Here is a 22432-nt window from a genome sequence, read left to right on the forward strand (position 1 = left end):
CACTACAACAAATATGTACATTGTTAGCATGAGAGAAACGCTATAATATGTAATTCATAGCTCTTTTACAAACGCTATGTTAGGCCACTGTTATTGTAGGTACCTCACATATGATAGCACAGAATTCGTATGCTATGATATAGTATTATACCATAGCAGTACAGAAATGCTATGTTATCCCGCTTTTCAAATTTTTAAAGATAATGTTATAAGTCATTTTACACGCTATGTTAAGAGTTTTTACCGTAATTATATCATAGCACTAATCGAATGCTATAATATATTTTATTGGATCACAAAATTCATGCTGTTTTATTTATTATTATAATTTTTTTTTCAAAATTTATTTAAATATATTTATATTTTTACATTTCATAAAATAATCAACATACATAACATAAATTACATTAACCAAAATAAGTCTTACATAACAAAGTGTCACCAAGTCTAAAACAAAATAAAATTAACATTAAAAAGAATAGAAACACTATTTGACATGTACATGTAACCCATCCAAGCCTTTCTTACTTGTAGCAAAGGCTCTCTTTTAGCTGCTCACTTAGCGTTTCTAGAAACAGTCCAATGAACAGCTACTAGTTCACTTTGAATATATGAAAAAGACATGTTAGTTATCCTCTCCATATGTATCTGCTCATATGAAACAAAAGAATCGTGAGAAGCCACAATATGCCATTAACCCTATAAGCAAATAGCAATCACATAGAGATAAATAAACCATAAATTGTAAGTGTTACCTATACATGAGCGGAAACCTACAAAACTTATTATTTAACGTTACAACATGTTCAAATAGACAACTAACAGATATGGGCAATGTGGGAACCTATACCAAGACATAAACACAAAAACATAATGAAACGGATAAAACAAGCAGAGCAATAAGATATATTCCAAACCTTCATATGACTACCAAAACTTCCAATAAGATATTCCAACTCACATTATGAACTTGATGTACTCTGGTCGCTGCCAATATTGAAGATAGTTCAAGTATTCAATAAATGCTTCATCTTCAAAATACCGATTCTGTGCCAGGTCTACAAAACAGCAGAACCCAAAAGAATAATGGCAAACACTTAAAAAACACAAAGACTAAGCCCTAGAACGATTCCTCCTAATCTATAGAAGGGGAAAGAAGAAGAGAAACTAACAGTGGATGTAAGTAGGATTGGCGAGACATTGAATGAATTCAAGTTCCAGTAAGAATCGTTGTCTTCCACCGTCGGGATCCTTGTAAACGTTCTTTGGCCTGTAGAGATGCGAATTAAACAACTAAAGAGCAGATTGAAATATATGAAAGTAAGTGTACAGAAGAGGAAGAAGATGCACCCACGGGGATGGAATCTCTGATGTATCATCATCAATCTCCTCTGGCGAAGCCATGAACCTGAATCAACCAATTTGACGAGTTCAATGATGCATATACCAAAAACGAGAATCGAATTTTGGATTTCTCAAGCGGAATCAGAAAAAGCTTCGCACACCCACCTTAGATCGACTGAGAAAACAGACGGAGACGGAGGAGGACTATCTATGGTGGTTCTGATTTCTGATCTGAATTTAAGTTTGGGTTATAAACCAAAGTCCTTAACCGGTTCTGAAAAAAAATTGAAAATACAAAATTACGGTTTAAAAAGTTGTCTCAGTAGATGGAGAACATTTTTATCTCAAGACCAAGAATCACACAAAACAAAAATCTTGGACTTTGAAGATGTGGAAACTATATGCAATCGCTAATTCTTGTTACAAAAGTGGTTTGAAATCAAGCTTATCGATCAGTGAAATACAATTTTGGGACTACAATCAATAAAGGATGTTGTGTACTCGTTGCCAAGCTAGCTGACTAGCTGTGGTTCAGGATTAGGGAAATGAGAAATCTCTTCAGGTTTTAGACTATACAGTCAAGCTGTCAGAAATCTGAAGGGTATATAATGTTTGGCTCCAACGAGTTTGCCCTAATGTAATGCTGTGTAATCCCATTAAAAATGCGACAAGAGTGTTGGTGTTAAAAGCTACATTTTCTGCTAGTTTTCCCACAGATAAACCAAAAAAATATACGAATATCAGAGCCTTCAGACCCTGGACTGACCTATGCAAGTCCCGAGACAATTTTTGTATCCAGTGTGCGTGCTGTGCTCGAGTCTTACTTGCCACTCGACAACTTGCAAGACAAAATCTTTCATTCATAAGTGACTGGCCTTCAAATATTCAGGTGATGGCTCTAACAGTTTCTTTTCACCATAGCTTGTGAATCCCAATTGATAAGTCTGATGAGATGGAGACAAGCAGCGGATGAGAAGAGTGCCACTCGGCTTTGAACACTCTTTTCTTATGAGCTTTCATCGAGAGAGACGGGCTTGGTGCATTGTAGCGGATATCAAAGATGTGGATCACAGGGTCTGCAGAACCAGATGAGATGTGTAAACCATCAGGAGACCAAGACTGGTTGATTAGAGCCGACTGCGATTCACTGCTTTCTTGCTTCCACCCAAAAGAAAATAGTTCTGTCTGAGGCAATCTTACATCATACAACCGTAGTTGCCGGTCTAGCTGCCTGCAAAAACAACACAAGCAAAGGAACTAATTATGAGGCCGTTGCTTCTTGGGGGATATATAAAATCAAGAGTCTGTTTTACCTTGTGTGAACCATGACAAGGTTGACATCTCTCGGGTTTGGCAGTATATTTGTGCATCTGTTGTCTAGTCTATGTTTAAATGTGACTTTTTCTTCCCGGGCATCAAACCCAACAAATCTCCTATCATCTCCACACGACAAGACGAGATTGTTATGGCGCATTCCAGCAACTCCCATCACAGCCGACGAGTGCAAGTCCCTATGCAGAAGCGTCGGCTTCCACGCATTATTTTCACATCGATCCCGCCATAACACTACTGCATGGTCACTCCCACCTGTTATGAAACAAGGATCATCCCAAGGCGTAAACATGATTCTGTTGATAAGACCTTTGCTATGAGGCCTGTCCTCCAGAAATTTTGACTCACAACTCTGCAGATGAACAGATATACAAAAAAATAGTATGACCATCAAATTATATCTTAAAATAAATAGATAAATCCAAGGTTGAACCAAATACCCAATTATTCCAGCTAAATTGATTTCTTTTTGCTAACAGGTTAGGAAGACCTAGTTAACTTTCTGCAACTCTCACATTCCCACTCATGAGTGTGCAATGGCAAATTTAATTTATGGTAAAACGCTAGTGTAAAACAGCTTTCATAGATTTCTTACCCCTCTTGCTTCATTCAGATATATGGCTGATATCTGAGGGTGACCGTCATCTGCAGTATACACGGAGAAAAGTGCACTCTTGTATGGATGCCAAGCTATATCTTCTGCCCATTTCTTCTGATCTACTGCTACCCGATTAACCGTCTTAAACAAAGTAGCTGTGGACCTGCTCAATTGTGAAACCATTAATGGGTTAGTATAGATTAAAATAAGAGCTAAAAAGATTGGGGGTTTCTGAGACACAAAACTTCCCAGTAAAGAGAACATTGTACAAACTCTATTCTCTTAAGATCTTGTACAACAAAATATTGCGGTTTGTTGGCAAATATAAGCGAAAGTAATTTCGCCGACTTTATGGATGGATGAAGATGATATCAGTTGGAATTGAATATAGATAAACTTAACACATTTGAAAATCAAGGAAATCTGTATGGATTTGATGTTACAATCCAATAACCCCTCCTCCTAAAATCAGTCGACATAGATATCAATTTATTGACTAGCCCTAAGAAATCAGCAAGAAATATCATAAGCTAATCAGGCATATTTACGGCAGAGTTTACCTATCAGACTGAAGCTTCCAGAAATGAACCGCCCCATCCAATGCACTGAAGAATAACCAAAAACCAAAAGCAAGAGGGGGGAAAGAAAAAAGATTAAGCACAGGAGTCAAGACTCAAGAGTATATTAGATTGGCTAACTTAACTTTGTCTAGTGTCTTGGTTCCCTCTTATGTATATTATATCATTTCCTTAGTAAAGAATAAATTAGGTAGCGTCTATTATTCACTTTTGGAAAAGAACCAAACAAAAATAATGCAAAAAGCACCTAGTAGCAAATAGCTCACGGCTTGAAGGAGAAAGAGCAAGACTTCTCATTCTTTTCGTGTGACAACTTGGTAGCATACCTACAGTGCGACCTTCAATTGTAGGACGCAAAGAGCTCCTACTTATAAGCGCTATCAACTCATCATGTCCTCGAAACTCTAAAACACACAAAAAGTAACAATAGATTCAGACGCAATGAGAAGGTAAGATGAGGCAAATCAATCAAAAGAATGGCTTTTACCAGATTTTTCCTGTTGTCCTTGTGGAGAAATGTTAGAAGAAACTCTGATCCTTGGCCTTGCAAAGTCCTTATTAGTCTGGGTATCTTGAGCTTGAGCTTGAGTTTGGTTATCTCTATCTTGAGTTTGGTTCTCTCGATCTTGAGTTTCACATACCACTTCATTAGGAATACTAGGAGATTTCTTGGCCTCAAGACCACTTTTGGCTTCCTTTGGGATATCCCTTGTAGCCATGGGTTGAGCTAAGTTATGTCGACCTTCGGATTCCCTTACCACTTCATTAGGTATACCACGAGATCTCTTGGCCTCAAGGACACTTTTATCTCCTTTGGGGACATCATAATTCCTCGTAGCCATGGGTTGAGCTCCATTATCTCGAACTTGGGTATCCCTTACTACTTCATCAGGAATACTACGAAGTCTCTTGGCCTCAGGGCCACTTATGTCTTCCATTGGAATGTTATGATCCCTTGTAGCCATGGGTTGAGCTTGGATGGTCTCATTTACTTCTGCTCTAACGGGTGCAGAAGCTCTTCGTTTAAAAGAAGGAGGTAAGATAATGGCTGGCACTTTCAAGGATTCCATCTCAGTACGTGAATGTGGAGTAGAAGAGGTTTCATTGGCAGTCTTGGCCTTATTTCCCTCGGTCCAGAACTCTGCTATACCAAGTAAACTTCCATTTTTACCAGGCACTTTTGATTTCGACTTAGATAAGGTACCATCTTCAACACGATCAATTTGTAAGAACTTTGCCTCGGCATCCGCCATCAGTTTTCTCTCTTCAGCAAGCTGCAGATACATCAGAAATCATAAGAACAAGACCAAACAGTAGGGACTTAATTAGGTGCCCTTCAAAGTTTTGAGCAAGAAATGACATTTGCATATTATGTACGAGGAAGCAAATGAGAAAAGCTCAATAATTATGTTGAAAACTGAGCTCCAATTGAAACAATAACAGGAAATCAAAAACGGGAAGATCCTAGGAGCTATAAACCAATCAAAATCCCTAAAACAGAAGCAAAAACCCTAATCACCAAAACTGATGCACACTCTACAATAAGCCGAATTGGACCACATAAAGCAGAATAAAGAAGAGACCTTTCTGTCGAGGATTGAAATCTGGTCTTTAAGGCTTTGGATAGACTTGGCACGCTGGTCCATGAACTCTAATAGAGCTTCTCTATCATCTGGGATTTGAATTGAGGACGTTTTTGCTACTACTTCACCTTCTTCCCCTTGCTCAATTTTAGGTTTTTTTATCGCCGTCGTCGCCATTGCAGTCTCCGTTCGTCTTCCTCCAATCAAAACCCCTTTTTTATCACCCCGCCCGATGCGTGCGTGTGCTAAGTGGGTGGGGGGGGGGGGGGGGGGGNGGGCTTATTATTTTCCCTCTCGTCGTTTCAATTTCGCAACCTTATTTTTTTTTTTTTTTTTCACTTTTCCGATTTTGCCGCTTCACTTACTAGGGCTAAATTGTAGTAGTAGTAGTCGTGTGCAGCTCAACGGAACAGTGTTTATACAGATATACGCGATTCCTTTATTTGGAATTAAAACCGTCAAACACTAAAACATCATTTTTGCCATAAGCCCCACAGAGCCACAACCACAAACACATACATAAAAAGAGGAAAAAAAAAAAAAATTTGATTTAAAAGACTCTGTTGTAAGAAATTAAAATAAGTTCAATTACATTTGTAGCTGTGATTATTGCATACATACTGAAAGAAGACTGTTCTAAGAAACTAACAGAATTCACCCAGCATACAACAAATTTAGCATTTGAGAAATAATATCAAAGTGTATATTAAATTTTGGCTTCCAAATTGTGGAAAAGTGAAAACAGGGTTGGTCACTTTAGCATTCAGAAAATGTACATAAAAGCAATGGAAGTCAGAAAGGATGTCAAGAGTATGGAGACAAAGTTCACACCATTGTTGTCAAGGATGTCCACACCTGATATCTTCTTAACCGTCGGCCCTGGTTTCCCTACAATCTGCAGGACACATAATTCAGTCAAGTAGTCTTCTCCCTCGATCCCACATTATCTACATGTTCATTTTTTTGAAATGTACCTTGTTCCGAACAGAGCAGAAGCCACTGAATTGGATGGTTGCTCCTAGTACAGAATCAATAAGACTCCCACATAATCCAGCTAATGCAGAGAGTGGAACGACTAAGAGTTGCTTCAGAGCCACATCGCTTGGGCATTTTGCAGTAAAGAATCCGAAGATGATGAATGTTAAGCCAACAGTGGTGCCGGCTGCCAAGGCAGCTAAGAGTCCTGCCTTAGTAACTCCACCATTTGTTCCCTTCTTCACCGGCTGAGAATAAGACCAAACGTTTTAGCTAAACATGGAAAATTAATTAGCGACTGGCAAAAAAAAGGAACAAGAAAAACCTTAAACGTTGTGATTAGTCGAGGCTGGGCATCACTTAGAACCCCAAGCTCCGAGGACCAAGTGTCTCCACTACAGCAAGCGTAATGACCGATGATCCCACCAATAAGAGCTGTTACAGTTATGGACTGCTTGGGGTCCAAACACTTGTCCTGCCAACCCGTTAAAGTACATGCAATTACAACTATAACTGATGCAATCCCACTATTGCATAACACTTGTAACCTGAAACAAGATATTTGAGTAATCCCCTGTCAAAGCAACTTTTATTGGTCAAATAAATAACTTCTACAAATGAGAAATCATTTGCTAATATGCCAATGAAAAATATATTAGAGGCTAACCATAAATACATAAATAATCTCTCCTATGAAGTTCTAAATATCAACATCAACCAAGGAACAGGATATATCTTTGTTTAGAAAGAGGTGGTTCAAAGGTATGCTAATCTAATCCCACATCTAAATAAATCGCAAGCTTCAAACGCATAGTAATCCAAATAGCTCAATCTCACATAAGTCAATACAACGAACTCTATCAGGAAATTTTATCAGAAACAGATCATCGTATTAAAAAATGTACCAGTTCCTTTGTCCACCTTCCTTAAACTCAACATCAACGCGTCGTTTTTTATCTTCGCCAACCTTGGTAAGCTTCGAGGAAGTAAGAAAGAATACAAGCAGCAGAGCTCCGTACCTTTTTTTATATATATAGATTCAACAGATTCATCCGATCCGAACCAATACAAAACACTTTCTCAATAACGAAACAATCGAATGTCAATAACCGAATAAATCAGAATCGGGTGTAGAAAGAAACCTGAAACCGGCGGCGAAATGGATGGTCATAACAAGGAATCCAGCAATTCCACCGGAGAGATCGAGCGACTTCCGCTTGTACGATCGGAAAGCGATGAGTGACGATATTACGACGGCGATGATAAGCCTGAGCTGCGGCGACGTTTCCATTTTTACAAGTACTATCGGAGAAGCTCGAAGATTTCAGTTGTTGAGCGTCGAGAGAGAGAGAGAGCACAGACAGAGCAGTTGACCCAAACAACGTCATCACTGATTCTGATTCATGTATTTTTAAGTGTTGTTGGTAAGAGATGTTTACGCAGGCTTGGACCTGGTATTCAATAATGGGCCTTAAATGGGCTGACCCGATATAGCTTTTGTAAACAGACGAGATAACGCGGGAGAACATATTTTTCCTACGTGGACGGGGAGAATCCAATCGGCGATGAGAGATTTGGACTCGGAATCGATTTCTATTATGACGTGGCACCACTTAAATCACCAATATCCGTATTCCCCTCTCTCTCTCACACACCTTTCTTCTATCTGCGCTTCTCTCTCTCTCTTTCACTGTAGAGCAATAATGGCTGCGGCTGCTTCTTCCCTTACAATCGCGTCTTCTTTCTCCGAACCACGGGCTCAGATCCTCAACTCCTCGAAGCGTTCGAACCTCCCTCTTCAGTATTCAATCCCTTACAAGGCCGATTCGCGGAGCAGGAGTAGAAGATTAGGACTCGTCGTCAGTTCTGTTTCAGCTCCCAACGTTGAGCTTCGCACTGGACCCGATGATCTCATTTCTACACTCCTCTCTAAGGTCTGTATCCCCGAAACTATACGCCCATCTTTATTTGATTTGAGAACGACATATAGAAGAGAATTTGATAATTATGGGGGGAGTGGTAGACAGGTTGCGAATAGCGATGGAGGTGTGACACTGAGCCCTGAACAACACAAGGAGGTTGCACAAGTGGCTGGGGAGCTTCAAAAGTACTGTGTCAAGGAGCCAGTTAAAAACCCTCTCATTTTCGGAGGTAAATTATTAAGAACATAGCTGCGAGCGATTTGCTTCTTCTTCCTTGATTCATAAATGTGAATTCTCGAATTGTGGTGTGCAGATTGGGACGTGGTGTACTGCTCTAGACCAACCTCTCCCGGTGGAGGCTACAGAAGTGTGATAGGCCGCCTCTTCTTCAAAACGAAAGAGATGATACAAGGCATTGATTCTCCTGATATCGTCAGGAATAAAGTTTCCATCACTGCTTTTGGTTTTCTTGACGGAGATGTCTCCTTGACAGGTAACAATTGAATAAGACAAAAACAACCATATAAACCCAGCCTCATCTTTTCCATGTTTAATCTTCAACCTTTTGTGTGATCTTATCCATAGGGAAGCTGACAGCGTTGGACAGTGAGTGGGTTCAGGTGATATTTGAGCCTCCGGAAATCAAGGTAGGATCTCTTGAGTTTAAATACGGGTTCGAAAGCGAAGTGAAGCTTCGGATCACATACGTCGATGAGAAACTTAGGTTGGGATTAGGCTCTAGAGGATCATTGTTCGTCTTCCGAAGGCGTCAATAATATTTGTTTTTCCCTCGAGCATCAGTCACAATTCACTATAGAAATGAAGAAACAACATATTGGCACTTGCGAGTCTGTAACAGTCGAAAACAACAAACCTGTGTACACAAATGGTGTTTTAGTAGGAACTTTGTTGTAATGTAAACTTCATTCAAGAGTGTCTCACTCCCGATGAGTTGTTGGTGAAGAAGCTATGGTATATTTCAACGTATTTTCTCGCAAAGAACCACTACAGCCACAAACTCAAATTAAAAAGATGAATGTTCAATTCAAAACTTCTCACGAATATCTGAAACACTCAAAATCACCATCTACAGACTGTCATACCTGTGAGGACCAAAGCATACATGAGTTCCGAAGAATCCATAATGCAGCTCTCAATACATGTTTACTCTAACTTATACATAAAGACATACAGATGTAGATAATGAAGTTTGGTTTAATTACCACAAGCCTGGATGATTTCATTACACAATCTACACACGTCCTCGTCCCCGCCTATGTCCTCGCCCTCTTCCTCTTCCTCTTCCTCCTCCTCTTCCCCTTCCATGGCCAAAGCTATCATCTGGTCTTCCGTAATCAAACATATTCATTCTGATATCCGCTGCCCCGGTTCCATCCATCTCCTGCCCCTACACAGCAAATTACAATCATAGTTCTCAAATTACAATCATAGTTCTCTCATGTAACCATTTATGTTTGTATGGTCCCAAAACGTAAGTACTAAGTCATTGAAAGACAAAAATGGTGTGCTCATCGAAATAATGGTCTGGTTAATAAATCAAATGGCCACATAGAAGACGGATCATAGTGATAATCGAGGTTGTCGTGACTCACATAAGAGTCTTCTAGATCAAACTGATACTGAAGCTGCCTTGCAAGATCTTCATCGCGGGTAGTGTTGCTAGGACGGTCAACTGTTGCAAGACCTCCCCTGCCAGTATTCTTCTTTTCCCACTCATCCAGTGTAAGCACTGCAGAGTCTTCTTCTTCTCTCCCCCTCCCTCTACCTCTACCTCTACCCCTACCTCTTCTTCCTTGGTATTGCCGGTCATTTGAACTCGAATTTTTCATTTTCTCAAGAAGTATCTGCGCAGCCGCTTGGTTCTGTAAAGGAATAGCTTCTACCACTGCAACAATGGGAGATGTTATGGCACTAACGAGCAAGAGATTTACTTGGCCTTATATGGGACGAATGATAGTTATCTCATCTAAAGCTTCAATGCAATTGCCTAACGAAAATGCCAAACTAATTAACGCATCAAATATCTGATATGCTATGAGCTTTTGATCTAGAACGGGTGGAGAAAAATTAGATGGCACACCTTGTTTAGGTCTTGTATCTGAACTGCTTGGCTTTTCCTGATTTTCAACTTTGACAGATTTTGGATCAGAATCTGCAGGTTTCCTTTGTAAATTCGTATCTGTACCTTTTTTGTTCCCACCAACTTCACTACTTTCAACTTTTTCTCCACCGGCGAGTTTTACGTTGCTTTCCGCAGCAGTAGGTACGATGTTCCTTGATGTCGTCTTGTTGTAATCTGTCAATCATCAGACATATGCTGACAAATTAATTTTTCTGATGCATTGTTCAAACTTCCATCACGATACTTGGTGTAAGCCAACACAAACGAAGAGCAATTCAAGAGACCATCATTTTACCACACAATAAAAATGCAGTCAGTCAAGTTCAAGTATTTAAACAATGGAGACCCAACAGGGCCAAAACTGAATACCTACCAAGCCGAGAATAAACATAAATCAGACATCTACATGAATCCTCATAGGTTACATAAACGGATACGTTGGGATTTTGAAGCTCGGGTCAAATTACTAATATGCCTATATAAAATACATTTGGGTAGAATATCCTTGCAGCAGTAAATGCACAGACAAGACAACTTTTACAATTTTATGCACACTAACAACATAAAATCCAAAATTGGTAGCTATTCTATTTGTTAACATAGATTGGCCAACCATTATAAAGTGAAAGAAACATGCGATAAGCTATTACAAAGTGAAAAAAACATGCGATAAACTACTGGAAGAAATTGAATAGCAATGCGCAAAATAAGACAAACTAGCATATTTTTGAATAGCAATTGCTTACCACGGTGATGGGAACCTTTTTGAATCTTCAACTCCTCAAATGGAGGAGGACCATCACCAGCTTTGCTTTCCTGAGATTTCCTTCCAGATGAATGAGCCAAACTAGCATATTTTTTCTTCATCTGCCATTCTTCAGTGAGCGATGGCACATTACCGCCCAATAAAGTCACCTCTTTTGGAGTCAAACATACTAGACCGTCACGTATCACAGCCTTATTTTCTAAACGGACCTGCCAACGATGCAAAGGTATTATGTTTCCATAAGACACCCTCCTGATGCATACTCGATCACAATGCACGGACAACACAACATGAATGAATCTGTCAATTGATTAGATTGAGATGTAATACCTTAGTACCAGGAGTCACATCATTGTTAATCGATGGTATATGAGAGTACTCAAGTGCAGATATCTCAGTCTTCCCATCAGTCAGAACGAATTTAAACACTCGTTTAGCAGTTGAACTTCCCAGGAATTCCTCTGCGCTACTTCTTGTAACATCCCTAACAGAACTTATCTATGCTCATAAATCAAAGAAAACCAAATTAACACAGTACAGAGAAACTAGGAATACTCAAAACGTTTACATACAAACAAAGCGTGAGAACTACTTGAAACCTCAGTACATCAGCCAAAACCAACAACGTTGATATAAATTCTAAGCACCTAATTCTTGTTACTGTCGTCTTTTAGCTGTTTGTTTTGCAGTGAATGAGATGTACCTGTAGAACTTTGGGGCCTTGAAGATGAGAACACCTGCGTAACTCGGTTGAATCAGGGAGGGACTTGCCTCCGATTAATCTAATATCCATGTTAAGCAGCTCGGCCTCCACTGAGTCCACCACCGCGCCTGTTTGATTACCGCCGCCAATCAAGGAGTAGATATCAGTGACCAGAGATTTCAGGTAAGATACGTCTCTGAAGCACCAGCCTCGGTTAGTTAAAGCATTTATCACGACGGCGTGAGTGTTGCCGCCGGCGGAGGAGGTGGATGCTGCCTCCATTGCGTCGCACCGGAGAAGTTTGAGATTCTAATTTGGGGGAAAATGTTTAATTAAAAAAGGGAATTACGAAAAAGAAAACTTTAATTACGAGAAAATTGTTTTTTTTTTCTTCTCCGGGTTTGGTTAGTGGGCCTAATGGCAGGCCCATTTGTAACTCCGAGGTTTCGAGGGAATGACTTCTATGCTTCCGTGTGGAATCCGACTAAAGTCGATTAAAGAAGCTATGACGATGGACGATGGCAACTCCGTCTACGTCGGCGGCCTACCTTACGACATCACCGAGGAGGCTGTCCGCCGTGTCTTCTCTATTTACGGCTCTGTGCTCACCGTTAAGGTTAAAAAAAAACTTCTCTTTCTGTTGTTACTCCAATATCTTAGCTAAATTTAGGTTTCTTAATTAGGATGATTCATTACTTTAAACGATAAATAATTAGTTCTCATATTTGAGATTTCAATCTTATTGTGATGGTGTTAAGAGATAGTAGATATTAATTGATGTGAGCTGGTCAGAGTGTACTTTGACATATTTGTACTGTTTTGGGAATTCAGATTGTGAATGACCGGAGTGTAAGAGGGAAATGCTATGGCTTTGTTACTTTTTCAAATCGTCGATCGGTTGATGATGCTATCGACGACATGGATGGAAAAGTATGGTTCTTTTTCTTTGTTTTAAAACCAAAAAAAGAAACAAAACTAGTCTAGTTTTGTTTTTTCCCTTTTCTATAATGATGTTTTGGGAGTATTTTATATTCTTGACGGTACTGAGCTCGTAATCAGAATATTGGTGGGCGTGCAGTGCGTGTGAATGAGGTGACGACAAGAGGTGGAAGAATGAATCCAGGTCCGGGGAGGGTACGACCACACGGTGGATGGGATAGGAGCCCTGATAGGAGAAGTGATGGTAATTATGACAGGGATAGGTATAGTGATCGGTCCCGAGAACGGGATAGGTCTCAGGACAGAAGAAAAGATCAACATTACATAGAGAAGGAAAGAGCTTATGAGCATTCACTGGAGTTTGAGAGGAGAAATGATCATGATATGCTTGATAGAAATGGTTACAAGGAAAGAGTTTTTGAAGGTGATGGAGGAGATTGGCGTGGGGATCGGTCTTTTGGGGATAATGGTAGGGGAATCAAAATCAATGGGACCAGTACTCATGAAGGTAGGAGCCAAGAAACAAAGAGAGATGATAGGTAAACTTTTTGTTGAAGTTTGTGTAGTTAGTAGACTTCACATTGGCCGTTAGCTTTTAGATAGATATAGGAGTACTCCACCTGTTTATTTGTACTATGAGATTTTTTTTTACCTGTAAATTTGGTCTGCTGGTTTAAATGAGTCAATACTGGGATGCTACTGGGGATGCTGTTGTGGTTAAGTATGATAAATTGTCTTTGATAAACACAAATGCCGAAGGTCTGGTTTAATAGATTTGAAGAAATCACGTACTCCTGTTGGCTTTGTGCATGTTACCGTTTGACGAATGTTTTGGCTTGCTTTGGTTTTGTTAAAATGTCTTAATCTTTTTATGTTTGTATTCAATTAGCAGTACCATGCTTGATGGGCGTGGAAAAGATCACTTCTCTAATACAAGTGGAGATCAGAGTTTTCAGGTAAAGATGATGTTTGTTAGCCATGTATTGTTGCATAGTTTATGTGACAACTTGCATCTTTTATACAGGTGAAAGGAGAACTGGATTCGCTGATTAAGATACGTGAGGCACTTCAAGATGAGGTATGAGATCGTTTTATCTGCCCATAGAGGCTGTTGGTGAACTATTTTTACATGATCATTGAGCGATCGGAAGAATTGATGGGCTAGTTTCAATTATAAGGTGCTGGTGGTGGAGGACAGATTGGAAGAAAAAGAAGTTGTGTGCTCAGAGTTACAAAAAAAGTCTAAGGTATGCGTTTTCTATATCTTACAAACCTGAAATTTTTGACTATGGATTTGTTCTCATTTGAAATGGTTAAGACAGAGATTAGAAGATTTGTTGATCAATGAAAAGAAACTGGTTTCACAACGCCGAAAAGAATTGGCAAAGGTAAGCATAGGCTCCGGTCCTGTTTTCGAAGCTAGTGTTATTACGGAATTTTTGTTGACATATGGTCTTTGTTTGTGGTAGCTACATAAGTCATTTTCAAGGGTTAGAGAGTGCACTGACAACCTTAAAGACTGTGAACAGGAACTCCAGGTTACTTTCTAAACTCGTGATTGTCGTCATTGCATAAGGATTAGGCCTAACTGAAACAAGTCTCTATTTTTTTCCGCAGTCGCTTGTTAATGCAGCAGCTAGAGATGGCGTGGCAGGTGGTGATGAAGGACTGGGAAACGTGTATGCGTAACGCTCACCCGCATGTATGATCTGCTCTGTCTAAAGTGTAGTTTTGATGTCTTATCTCTGTGTGAGTAAGTTTTCTTCCCCCAAGACGAGCTACGCATTTGGTACATATTTGCATTTGCTTTAGCAAATATGTATGCATTTCATTCAGATTGTATCATTATTATCATACATCAACAAAATAATTATGTTTTCACGTGCTACGTAAACCAACCAAACACTAAGTTTACTGGATAGTTTTACAAAACTTATCACACTAAACAAAAATGGTTTCACTCAATGTAAAATTTTCTGTAAATACTATTTTTATTAACAGTTTGCCTTTTAATACAAAAATATTATAAAGTTGGTTCGAAAATGACATTTCATTTTATAATGTTTGCTTTGATTCTTTAGTAAAATAAATATACTTGGCTATAGTTAAAATGCTTTAAAAATGAGAACAAAAAAACAGTTAAACTATTAAGGTTGACGCGACCTCCATCATCTCCACCGTCCATTACTCGTAAGCCGAAAGCTTTAATTTTGATAAAGATGTGAACATCCATTGACCTATCGTTTGCTTGTAAAGCCAAGTTAGCCAACCAACACTCAAATCATCATTGTACATGACGATCTTTAAAACAACCCCATTTAAGATATACTCTATATGTTTATCTTCTCATATAAACTTCAGTATAGTAACATTCAAAATTCATTATAGATTATATCCTTTTGAAGGCATGATTCGTATAGCTTATAGCAAACCAGTAACTGTAAACACTAAACAGCATAAGCAAAAACGTTCTTCCTGTGGTGATGCTCTAGTGGAATTCCACGTTTCTCCTTGTTTTCTTGGTGAGCCGTATTGTCAATTCGACGTGGATAAGAATATTTTTCTTTTAGTGGTTATTACGATTATTGAAAGAGTAATTAGGTCACTTTTAATAGGAAATTGTAAGTTTTAGTCTTGTAAGTCAGTCATATTATGATTATAAACTAATGCTATTTTTCTTTTGTTTTTGGATATAGGGGATTTTAGTAGGTCATGACTCATGCCCCTATCAACTTTAATGTATGTGGTTTCGATGGTACCTTTAAGCTCAAGTAAAACAAATAAAAAAAGTTTATAAGTGGTATATATTTCATCAATTCGTAGTGAATTTGGCTTTGACCTAACAAGTGAACGACTTAAAATATTTTATATTCCCACCACAAAGTTTATGTCTAGTTAGATCACTCTTCTATAAATATAACCTACAACATTGAAGTTGATCCTATCAACTCGAAACCACCACCCCTCAAAAAAATATAATAAGAAATGGAGAAAAGCCAAAGATGTAACAAAGACACAAACACCAACATAGGCTTTTGCCTTCTTCCCTCTGAACTCATACAAAACATTTTATTCCATCTTTGTATACCCGAGATCATCCGAATGAAACTACTCAACAAGTATGTTTTGACAACAATTTCTGACCGTAGTTTCATTCGACAGCTCAACGACGGATCACAGAGAGACACGTGGATCTTCGTCTACACGAGGCGTTGGCGCCGCGACAACGGTGTGCTTCACGGGTTCTCTGACCGATCCGTACGGTGGTTCAAGATCCCCGTGGCTGAAATACTCGCCGGGGAGATTCGCCCCGGTGAAGATTTATATTTACTAACGGCCAGCGGTAATTTTCTTCTATTTGCCTCCAATACTCATAGTGGAATTATAGCCGTTGATTTGGTTGGCAAGATCGTTACAAGAATCAGCTCATGTCCGTTAGGTCCACGTGGAACATCGTCTTGGAGGCGATCCGGTATGAAGCTTGTGCCTGATCCATCAAATCCAAGTCATTTCCGGTTTATGTTCGCTGAGATGGTGAATAACCGACCGGTTCTGTTTACTTATCATTCTTACACAGCCACGTGGCATACTATAGAAGCAGAGGATACAAATAATTTGGCTTTTGAGAAAAATAGTAACAATGTATTATTCTTAAGCTTATCGAATCGACCTCACGAGAGTACTGTGATGAACGTTGATGACGATGGTTCGATGACGAACCGGCTTCCGAGGATTTTGCGGCCGAGATTAAACCAAAGCGCGATCGGACAATGCCCGTCGAGTGTCGGGTTCAGCAGAAACGATCTAGAGAGTCAACTGTTGCATATACATGGAGATGAATACAAAGTGATGATAAGATTAGACAGAGTAGATAATTCGAAGATGAATAAAACGATGAAGAGTGTAGAGGTTTGGGAAATAAGCGCAAACGGTGAGAAGTGGGAGTTAGTGTCAAGAGCACCGAGTGAAGTGATCAGCAACAAGCTTTGTGGTGTGATGATGGGTTGCTTAGAGAGGAGATTAGGGGTGATTAGAGTGGCTCTAATGACGAATCATGAAGGTTTATGGAATATAATTTGGTTGGATTATGACAAGCAGAAGGATAAGTGGGAGTTGGTCCCACTACCTGATTGTAGATTCTTGCAAGGCTCAAATATGGCCGGGATTAGTTTCTCCTCTGGCCTCACCTTCTCTTTGTAAAGTTTTTATATATAAAAATTTAATGTCGGTATCAATCATACGACCATACGTTTTTTTCTCTTTTTTTTTGGTTATATCATTGCAGAGGGATTAATAAATGATTCACGAGGGACAGTGTCATGACTCATGCTTGAGGATTTAAGTCAACCACGGATGCCAAAAATCTAGAAAAATAATTGAATCACGAGGCTTAGAAGAAGATGGTTTGTTTTTTTTAGAAAAATAAGCTTTCTTTTAGACATTTTGTTATCTTTAAAATATTACCAACACTTCAGTAATGAAGGTTTTTCTAAATCTTTTCATCACACTCCTACTTTTGAAATTAAGTAGAAAGGTTAAGTTTAGAAAAGCTTTTTAAGCCAACTTCTTAAAGGTAGTGTAGAAAACAAAACTATAATTCGCTAACTTTTAGAATACTCTATAGAAATTATAAAGACATAAAGACGTTACGTTTCTAAAAGAATACGTTCTGATGGTTGAACCTATGTCATTCTATAAATGTAATAGATACTAAAATGCCAAAAATAACAAACAAAATATGTGAATCAGCACAAAGGTGGAGATCCAGTCAGATTGCGTCCAACCCACGACGGCACGACCTCAACCTTTCTGTAGTAAAAAGAGACTTTAAGCTGGCTACGTGGATCTGAAGCACCACATTGCTCTTTTCGTGTAGTGCACAAACGTTTGCGAAGTGCACGGAGCCTATAGGTCAAAGTGTTGATATGATATAATTAACAATTGAAAAAATCTCGTATAAACATACCAATTAGGCTATAACTCTCATTTTTCTTATCAGTTCTGAGTTTGGTATGTGTGCTCGTTCTCGACACAAGCAAATTTAATAGGTAGAAGTACTCATCTTGAAAAGCTAGCTTGTTAGGAGAGGATGGTCACATACCAATTTAATACATGCTTCTACTGCTAGACTACTCAGCAACTTTAGATGTCTTAACAGCCGGTTAAATGTATATAATCATTTTGGCCACAAGCCCAGGCTTGCCTTGCTTGACCTCAAGGCCGGCTTTGTTTATATAATGCTCTGACACATTCAAATGATCTATATCAATCAAAAAGCCAATAGATACCTAGCTCACCTGTCCCGACAGTAATGTTTCAACAGAACGGATTTAGTAAACTGACAAAAATGTAAAACAGTTGAACGCATGAGACTATCCAACTACTAATCTGCAGACAAACATTATCCATTCCTTTGCCTGCAGACTCGTATGGGAGATGGATCTTTTACTGTTCTTTCACATTAGCATCAAAACAAAATAACAACACAACACCATCTTTTGTGCATCCCTTAAAACATTGTAACACAGAGAACAGAAACTGATTTTGTATTGATGGATAAGAAGATGAGGGGAGAAAGGGTTTACAAAATGTAATACTATATAGAGGTCAGAAACCAGAAACCTCTGTAAAATGTAAAAAAAAAAATGCAAAGGTATTCAGATTCCGAAATCAATTGCTACACACCTGAAACGGGTGCAAAACAAATGGAAACCTCTCTTCATACAACAGAAGCTATCTTCCCCTGATTCAACGGCGTCAACTCTTCATCTTCCTCGCCTTTCTCACTATCCTTCTTGTTATCCTTCTCGGTGTCTACAGGTTTATCCAAAGCCACAGACTGCTGGNTGAAAACCCATAAATAATTTACTATAATAATTTTTTTTTTTAATTTAGATTTTTTTTTTGAGTGTTGGTCAACGCTGGAGTCAGNCAACACCTCCACAGATAGTAAAAAGGAGACAAACCAAACCAACAGGAGTCGCATGCTTATCCCAAATCAGAACATTGATCACAACAGTCAAGAACTTGTTAACAACACCAGTGACTGTAAACGCAGTAGCAGAGATAGCATTCCTAGCAGCAAATCCAAAGTAGCTGATAAGGAAACCAAACACACAAGACAGCGCCACAGCGGAAAACGCAACAGGCTCAAACAAATTGCCACCATTCTCATTCACGGCGGCGAAAACCTCGGTGTGTTCTCCAGTGAGAAACCAAAAGATCGGAGCTATCATCAGAGACAAGAGATTATTATACAGAACGTATCCCCAAATGTTCAATCCTAGATGCGACACCATATGCTTAATGTAAACCATCTCAGTAGTGATGGTAACGAGATAAGCCAAAGCCCAAGAATAAGCCGTAAGAGTAAAAGCCGAGTCAGTTGCAACATACCCAACAGCACCAGCGAGGATGACGATGAGAGACAAGAAGGTAAGCCTCGAAGGCAAAGGCTGACTACGGAAGATAGTATCAGCGATGGCGACCAAGAGAGGGGTGAGAGATCGGAAGACGATGAAGGTATCGACATTAGCGTGACGGAGGAGGTTTGTGTTGGTGAAGATGGCGAGGTAGAAGACGATAGCTGCGGGGAGAAACTTTTTAGCAGTCTCCCAGGTGAAAGGATCGTGATGGAGAAACCCTAATTTGCCGAGAAGCCAGACGGCGAAGGTGCAGGTAAGGTACTGGAGTGCGGTGAGAAGACCAGGGTAGTTGAAGTAGGTGATTGCAAATTTGTTGATGACGGCGAGGAGGCTGGAGCAGAGTGCGTAGCCGATTACGAGGCTGGTGGTTGTGTATTGTTTGCTTGAATCGAATCGAGAGGAAGACATTGTTGTTGTTGAGTTTTTAGGGATCCAGATCGGAGAAGATGAAGAAGAGAGGATTATTTGGGATCTGGATCGGAGTTATGAGAGAGACTAATTGGAGGAGGAAGAGGAAGGCGAAGACTTCATAATATTCATAATTCACTCAGTGTCGTACGGGAATGGCAAAAAGAAATTTGGCTGTAATCTTTGTTTTTGAGTCACTTTGAGTTAAATTGTGGTGTTAATTGTGGTCAAATGACCATTAATGGAAGGAAATTAAATTACTAATTGATTTTGGAGTTTTGTTAATTGTGTAAGAAATTTTGGTTTTTTAGACATAAACCAGTCAATGCACTTATTAGGCAAATAATTGAGATTCTCTTTCTTTCTTCCAACTTTTAATCTTTTGTTTTCTTATATTTTTTTGTTTGATTATATTTCTTTCTTAAATCATCTCATGATAATATACTATATGATACATATATATATATATATTTTGGAAAAAAGATGGCTAGCTACATAGGTGAATATATAGTTACACATACCAATTAGTATACTCAACTACACGAAGTATATGTATTATATGGTCACATGCATGAACTATATGACGTCATGTGTTCAACACCATAGACATACAATCTGGTACACTGATTGATTAATTCCGGTGAAGACCGGTGTTGACTCCGGTGTTGACCAAAAAAAATTTCTAAAATTAAAAATTAAAAATAAGGAATTATTACATTAAATTATTTATGGTTTTTATTAATTAAAAAATGTTCTATTCAATATCTAAATATTTTTTTATATATTTCCTAAATATATCTTAAATGTAAAATAGAGAACCCAAACCTAAAAAAAATTTCTAAAAATTAATTTAACATATTGTAATTGTGTAAAAAAGGGTAAAAATGAAAATATTCATATGTTAAAAGTAAATATTGTTAATTTTTTTTTGTTGTTTTTTATATGTTAATTCAATATCTAAAGATATTTTGAATCTATTTCCTAAATATATCCTAAATGTAATATAGAGAACCCAAACCTTAAAAAAAATTTCTAAAAATTAATTTAACATATTGTAATTATGTAAAAGAGGGTAAAAATGAAAATGTTCATATGTTAAAAGTAAATATTGTTAATTTTTTGTTATTTATATGTTATTTTGAGTATGTAAATTTTAAAGTAAAGAGTGTATAAATTTTTTTATAACATTTACCATGCAAAATTTAGAGTAAAGATTCATATACTCAATATTTTGCATATTATTTTCTAATGAAAGTAATTGAATTTGATTCTATTGATTTTGTAGTAATTAAATAATCTGATTATGAGAAATTTATATATATATATATATATATATATATATATATCTTGAAAATAATTATAAATTGTTTTATATCTTGAAAATCATTATAAATGATTTTATATCTTGAAGATTATTATAAATGAATTTTTTTATCTTGAAAATAATTATAAATGATTTTTATTTAACTATTTATTTTAGCTTGAAAAATAAAAAGTAATTAATTATAAAAATGAATATATTAGAGATATATAAAAAATATTTGGATATTGAATAGAAAATTTCTTTTAATCATGAAAACCCATAAATAATTTACTATAATAATTTTTTTTTTTAATTTAGATTTTTTTTTTGAGTGTTGGTCAACGCTGGAGTCAGCGTCGGTCTTCACCGGAGTCAATTGACCGGTGTACTGAATTATATGTCTATGATGTTGACCGCATAACGTCATATAGTTCATGCATGTGGTCATGTAATACATATACTTTGTGTAGTTGAGTATACAATAGTATACTTGGCATGTGTGACCATGTATTCACCAATACTTCGTGTAGCTAGCCATCTTTTTTCCTTTTTTTTTGTATGTTAAACTTTGAAAAATATACGATATTTCTATAGAAAAATCGTTGGTTTTTATCGTATATTAAAATGTTATATGACTCAGATTACAAGAAGCTATAGGAACCCTCTAACATAATGTAGTTGTTTAAGTAAGCAGATACATTTTGCTAAAACTTTATGCTACAAGTTTTAATAATCACTAGCCAAAATTTTAAACATATATTTTTCTGCGTTTTTCTATTTTAGATTAATGGTATGTGTTGAAACATTTACTCAAACCATTTACCTAAGAAAATAAACATAATATTCATGACAAAATTTTGTTGTTATTTTTGAAAGTTAAAACTATTGATGTTGGGAGTTGGTTTTCATCCCAAAAATAGGTCCTGCCAATGAATATCTGCAAAACCCAAATAAATTGATTGGGTTCTCAGAATGTGAATGAGGGTATTTTGGTCATTTCGATGGACAAACCGACATAATATTTTATATATACGTGTGACACTCTGTTTTGCGAAATTGTTTNGGATCGTGATGGAGAAACCCTAATTTGCCGAGAAGCCAGACGGCGAAGGTGCAGGTAAGGTACTGGAGTGCGGTGAGAAGACCAGGGTAGTTGAAGTAGGTGATTGCAAATTTGTTGATGACGGCGAGGAGGCTGGAGCAGAGTGCGTAGCCGATTACGAGGCTGGTGGTTGTGTATTGTTTGCTTGAATCGAATCGAGAGGAAGACATTGTTGTTGTTGAGTTTTTAGGGATCCAGATCGGAGAAGATGAAGAAGAGAGGATTATTTGGGATCTGGATCGGAGTTATGAGAGAGACTAATTGGAGGAGGAAGAGGAAGGCGAAGACTTCATAATATTCATAATTCACTC

General features: G+C 37.9%; 8 protein-coding genes across 10 annotated transcripts in view; 3 read left to right on the forward strand and 5 right to left on the reverse strand.

Annotated features, from left to right (window-relative positions):
- Nucleotides 1-1580, reverse strand: part of LOC104706328 (mediator of RNA polymerase II transcription subunit 31) — a gene marked incomplete at its 3' end in the record, with an annotated part of 2953 nt that extends 1373 nt beyond the window's left edge. Inside the window, 4 exon segments of the mRNA XM_019228353.1 lie at nucleotides 962-1058; nucleotides 1173-1270; nucleotides 1355-1408; nucleotides 1510-1580. Coding sequence (XP_019083898.1) covers nucleotides 962-1058; nucleotides 1173-1270; nucleotides 1355-1404 — 245 coding nt within the window.
- On the reverse strand, nucleotides 1929-5685 carry LOC104706327. The gene is made up of 7 exons (XM_010422510.2): nucleotides 5436-5685; nucleotides 4340-5126; nucleotides 4100-4256; nucleotides 3835-3879; nucleotides 3272-3437; nucleotides 2658-3028; nucleotides 1929-2575 (listed from the first exon to the last, which is right to left on the reverse strand). Exons 1-7 carry the CDS (start codon nucleotides 5610-5612, stop codon nucleotides 2257-2259), a joined length of 2022 nt encoding a protein of 673 aa, XP_010420812.1. The 5' UTR covers nucleotides 5613-5685; the 3' UTR covers nucleotides 1929-2256.
- Nucleotides 5980-7809, reverse strand: LOC104706330 (protein PGR). The gene is made up of 5 exons (XM_010422515.2): nucleotides 7553-7809; nucleotides 7316-7429; nucleotides 6736-6958; nucleotides 6410-6658; nucleotides 5980-6330 (listed from the first exon to the last, which is right to left on the reverse strand). Exons 1-5 carry the CDS (start codon nucleotides 7699-7701, stop codon nucleotides 6199-6201), a joined length of 867 nt encoding a protein of 288 aa, XP_010420817.1. The 5' UTR covers nucleotides 7702-7809; the 3' UTR covers nucleotides 5980-6198.
- Nucleotides 8054-9319, forward strand: LOC104706329 (probable plastid-lipid-associated protein 8, chloroplastic). The gene is made up of 4 exons (XM_010422514.2): nucleotides 8054-8344; nucleotides 8438-8561; nucleotides 8646-8825; nucleotides 8918-9319. Exons 1-4 carry the CDS (start codon nucleotides 8114-8116, stop codon nucleotides 9106-9108), a joined length of 726 nt encoding a protein of 241 aa, XP_010420816.1. The 5' UTR covers nucleotides 8054-8113; the 3' UTR covers nucleotides 9109-9319.
- LOC104706331 (tudor domain-containing protein 3) lies at nucleotides 9357-12297 on the reverse strand. 2 transcript variants are annotated; one of them, XM_010422517.2, is made up of 7 exons: nucleotides 11945-12297; nucleotides 11572-11739; nucleotides 11222-11450; nucleotides 10434-10649; nucleotides 9946-10238; nucleotides 9556-9740; nucleotides 9357-9435 (listed from the first exon to the last, which is right to left on the reverse strand). In XM_010422517.2, exons 1-6 carry the CDS (start codon nucleotides 12224-12226, stop codon nucleotides 9585-9587), a joined length of 1344 nt encoding a protein of 447 aa, XP_010420819.1. In that variant the 5' UTR covers nucleotides 12227-12297; the 3' UTR covers nucleotides 9357-9435; nucleotides 9556-9584. The 2 variants fall into 2 exon arrangements, with proteins under 2 accessions (XP_010420819.1, XP_010420818.1); XM_010422516.2 differs by having other exon boundaries at nucleotides 9370-9740.
- On the forward strand, nucleotides 12416-14817 carry LOC104706332 (glycine-rich RNA-binding protein RZ1B). Of its 2 annotated transcripts, none has more exons than XM_010422518.2 (9): nucleotides 12416-12560; nucleotides 12776-12874; nucleotides 13004-13422; nucleotides 13773-13839; nucleotides 13908-13961; nucleotides 14062-14130; nucleotides 14206-14271; nucleotides 14353-14421; nucleotides 14501-14817. In XM_010422518.2, exons 1-9 carry the CDS (start codon nucleotides 12450-12452, stop codon nucleotides 14570-14572), a joined length of 1026 nt encoding a protein of 341 aa, XP_010420820.1. In that variant the 5' UTR covers nucleotides 12416-12449; the 3' UTR covers nucleotides 14573-14817. The 2 variants fall into 2 exon arrangements, with proteins under 2 accessions (XP_010420820.1, XP_010420821.1); XM_010422519.2 differs by having other exon boundaries at nucleotides 12417-12560; nucleotides 13776-13839.
- LOC104706334 lies at nucleotides 15715-17131 on the forward strand. Its single transcript, XM_010422521.2, has 2 exons — nucleotides 15715-16226; nucleotides 16323-17131. The coding sequence occupies exons 1-2, from the start codon at nucleotides 15869-15871 to the stop codon at nucleotides 17081-17083; spliced, it is 1119 nt and encodes a 372-aa protein (XP_010420823.1). The 5' UTR covers nucleotides 15715-15868; the 3' UTR covers nucleotides 17084-17131.
- On the reverse strand, nucleotides 18401-19933 carry LOC104706335 (GDP-mannose transporter GONST4-like). Its single transcript, XM_010422522.2, has 2 exons — nucleotides 18815-19933; nucleotides 18401-18732 (listed from the first exon to the last, which is right to left on the reverse strand). The coding sequence occupies exons 1-2, from the start codon at nucleotides 19714-19716 to the stop codon at nucleotides 18603-18605; spliced, it is 1032 nt and encodes a 343-aa protein (XP_010420824.1). The 5' UTR covers nucleotides 19717-19933; the 3' UTR covers nucleotides 18401-18602.

This window comes from Camelina sativa, chromosome 8 (assembly GCF_000633955.1).
Source record: "Camelina sativa cultivar DH55 chromosome 8, Cs, whole genome shotgun sequence".
NCBI classification, from domain to species: Eukaryota; Viridiplantae; Streptophyta; class Magnoliopsida; order Brassicales; family Brassicaceae; genus Camelina; species Camelina sativa.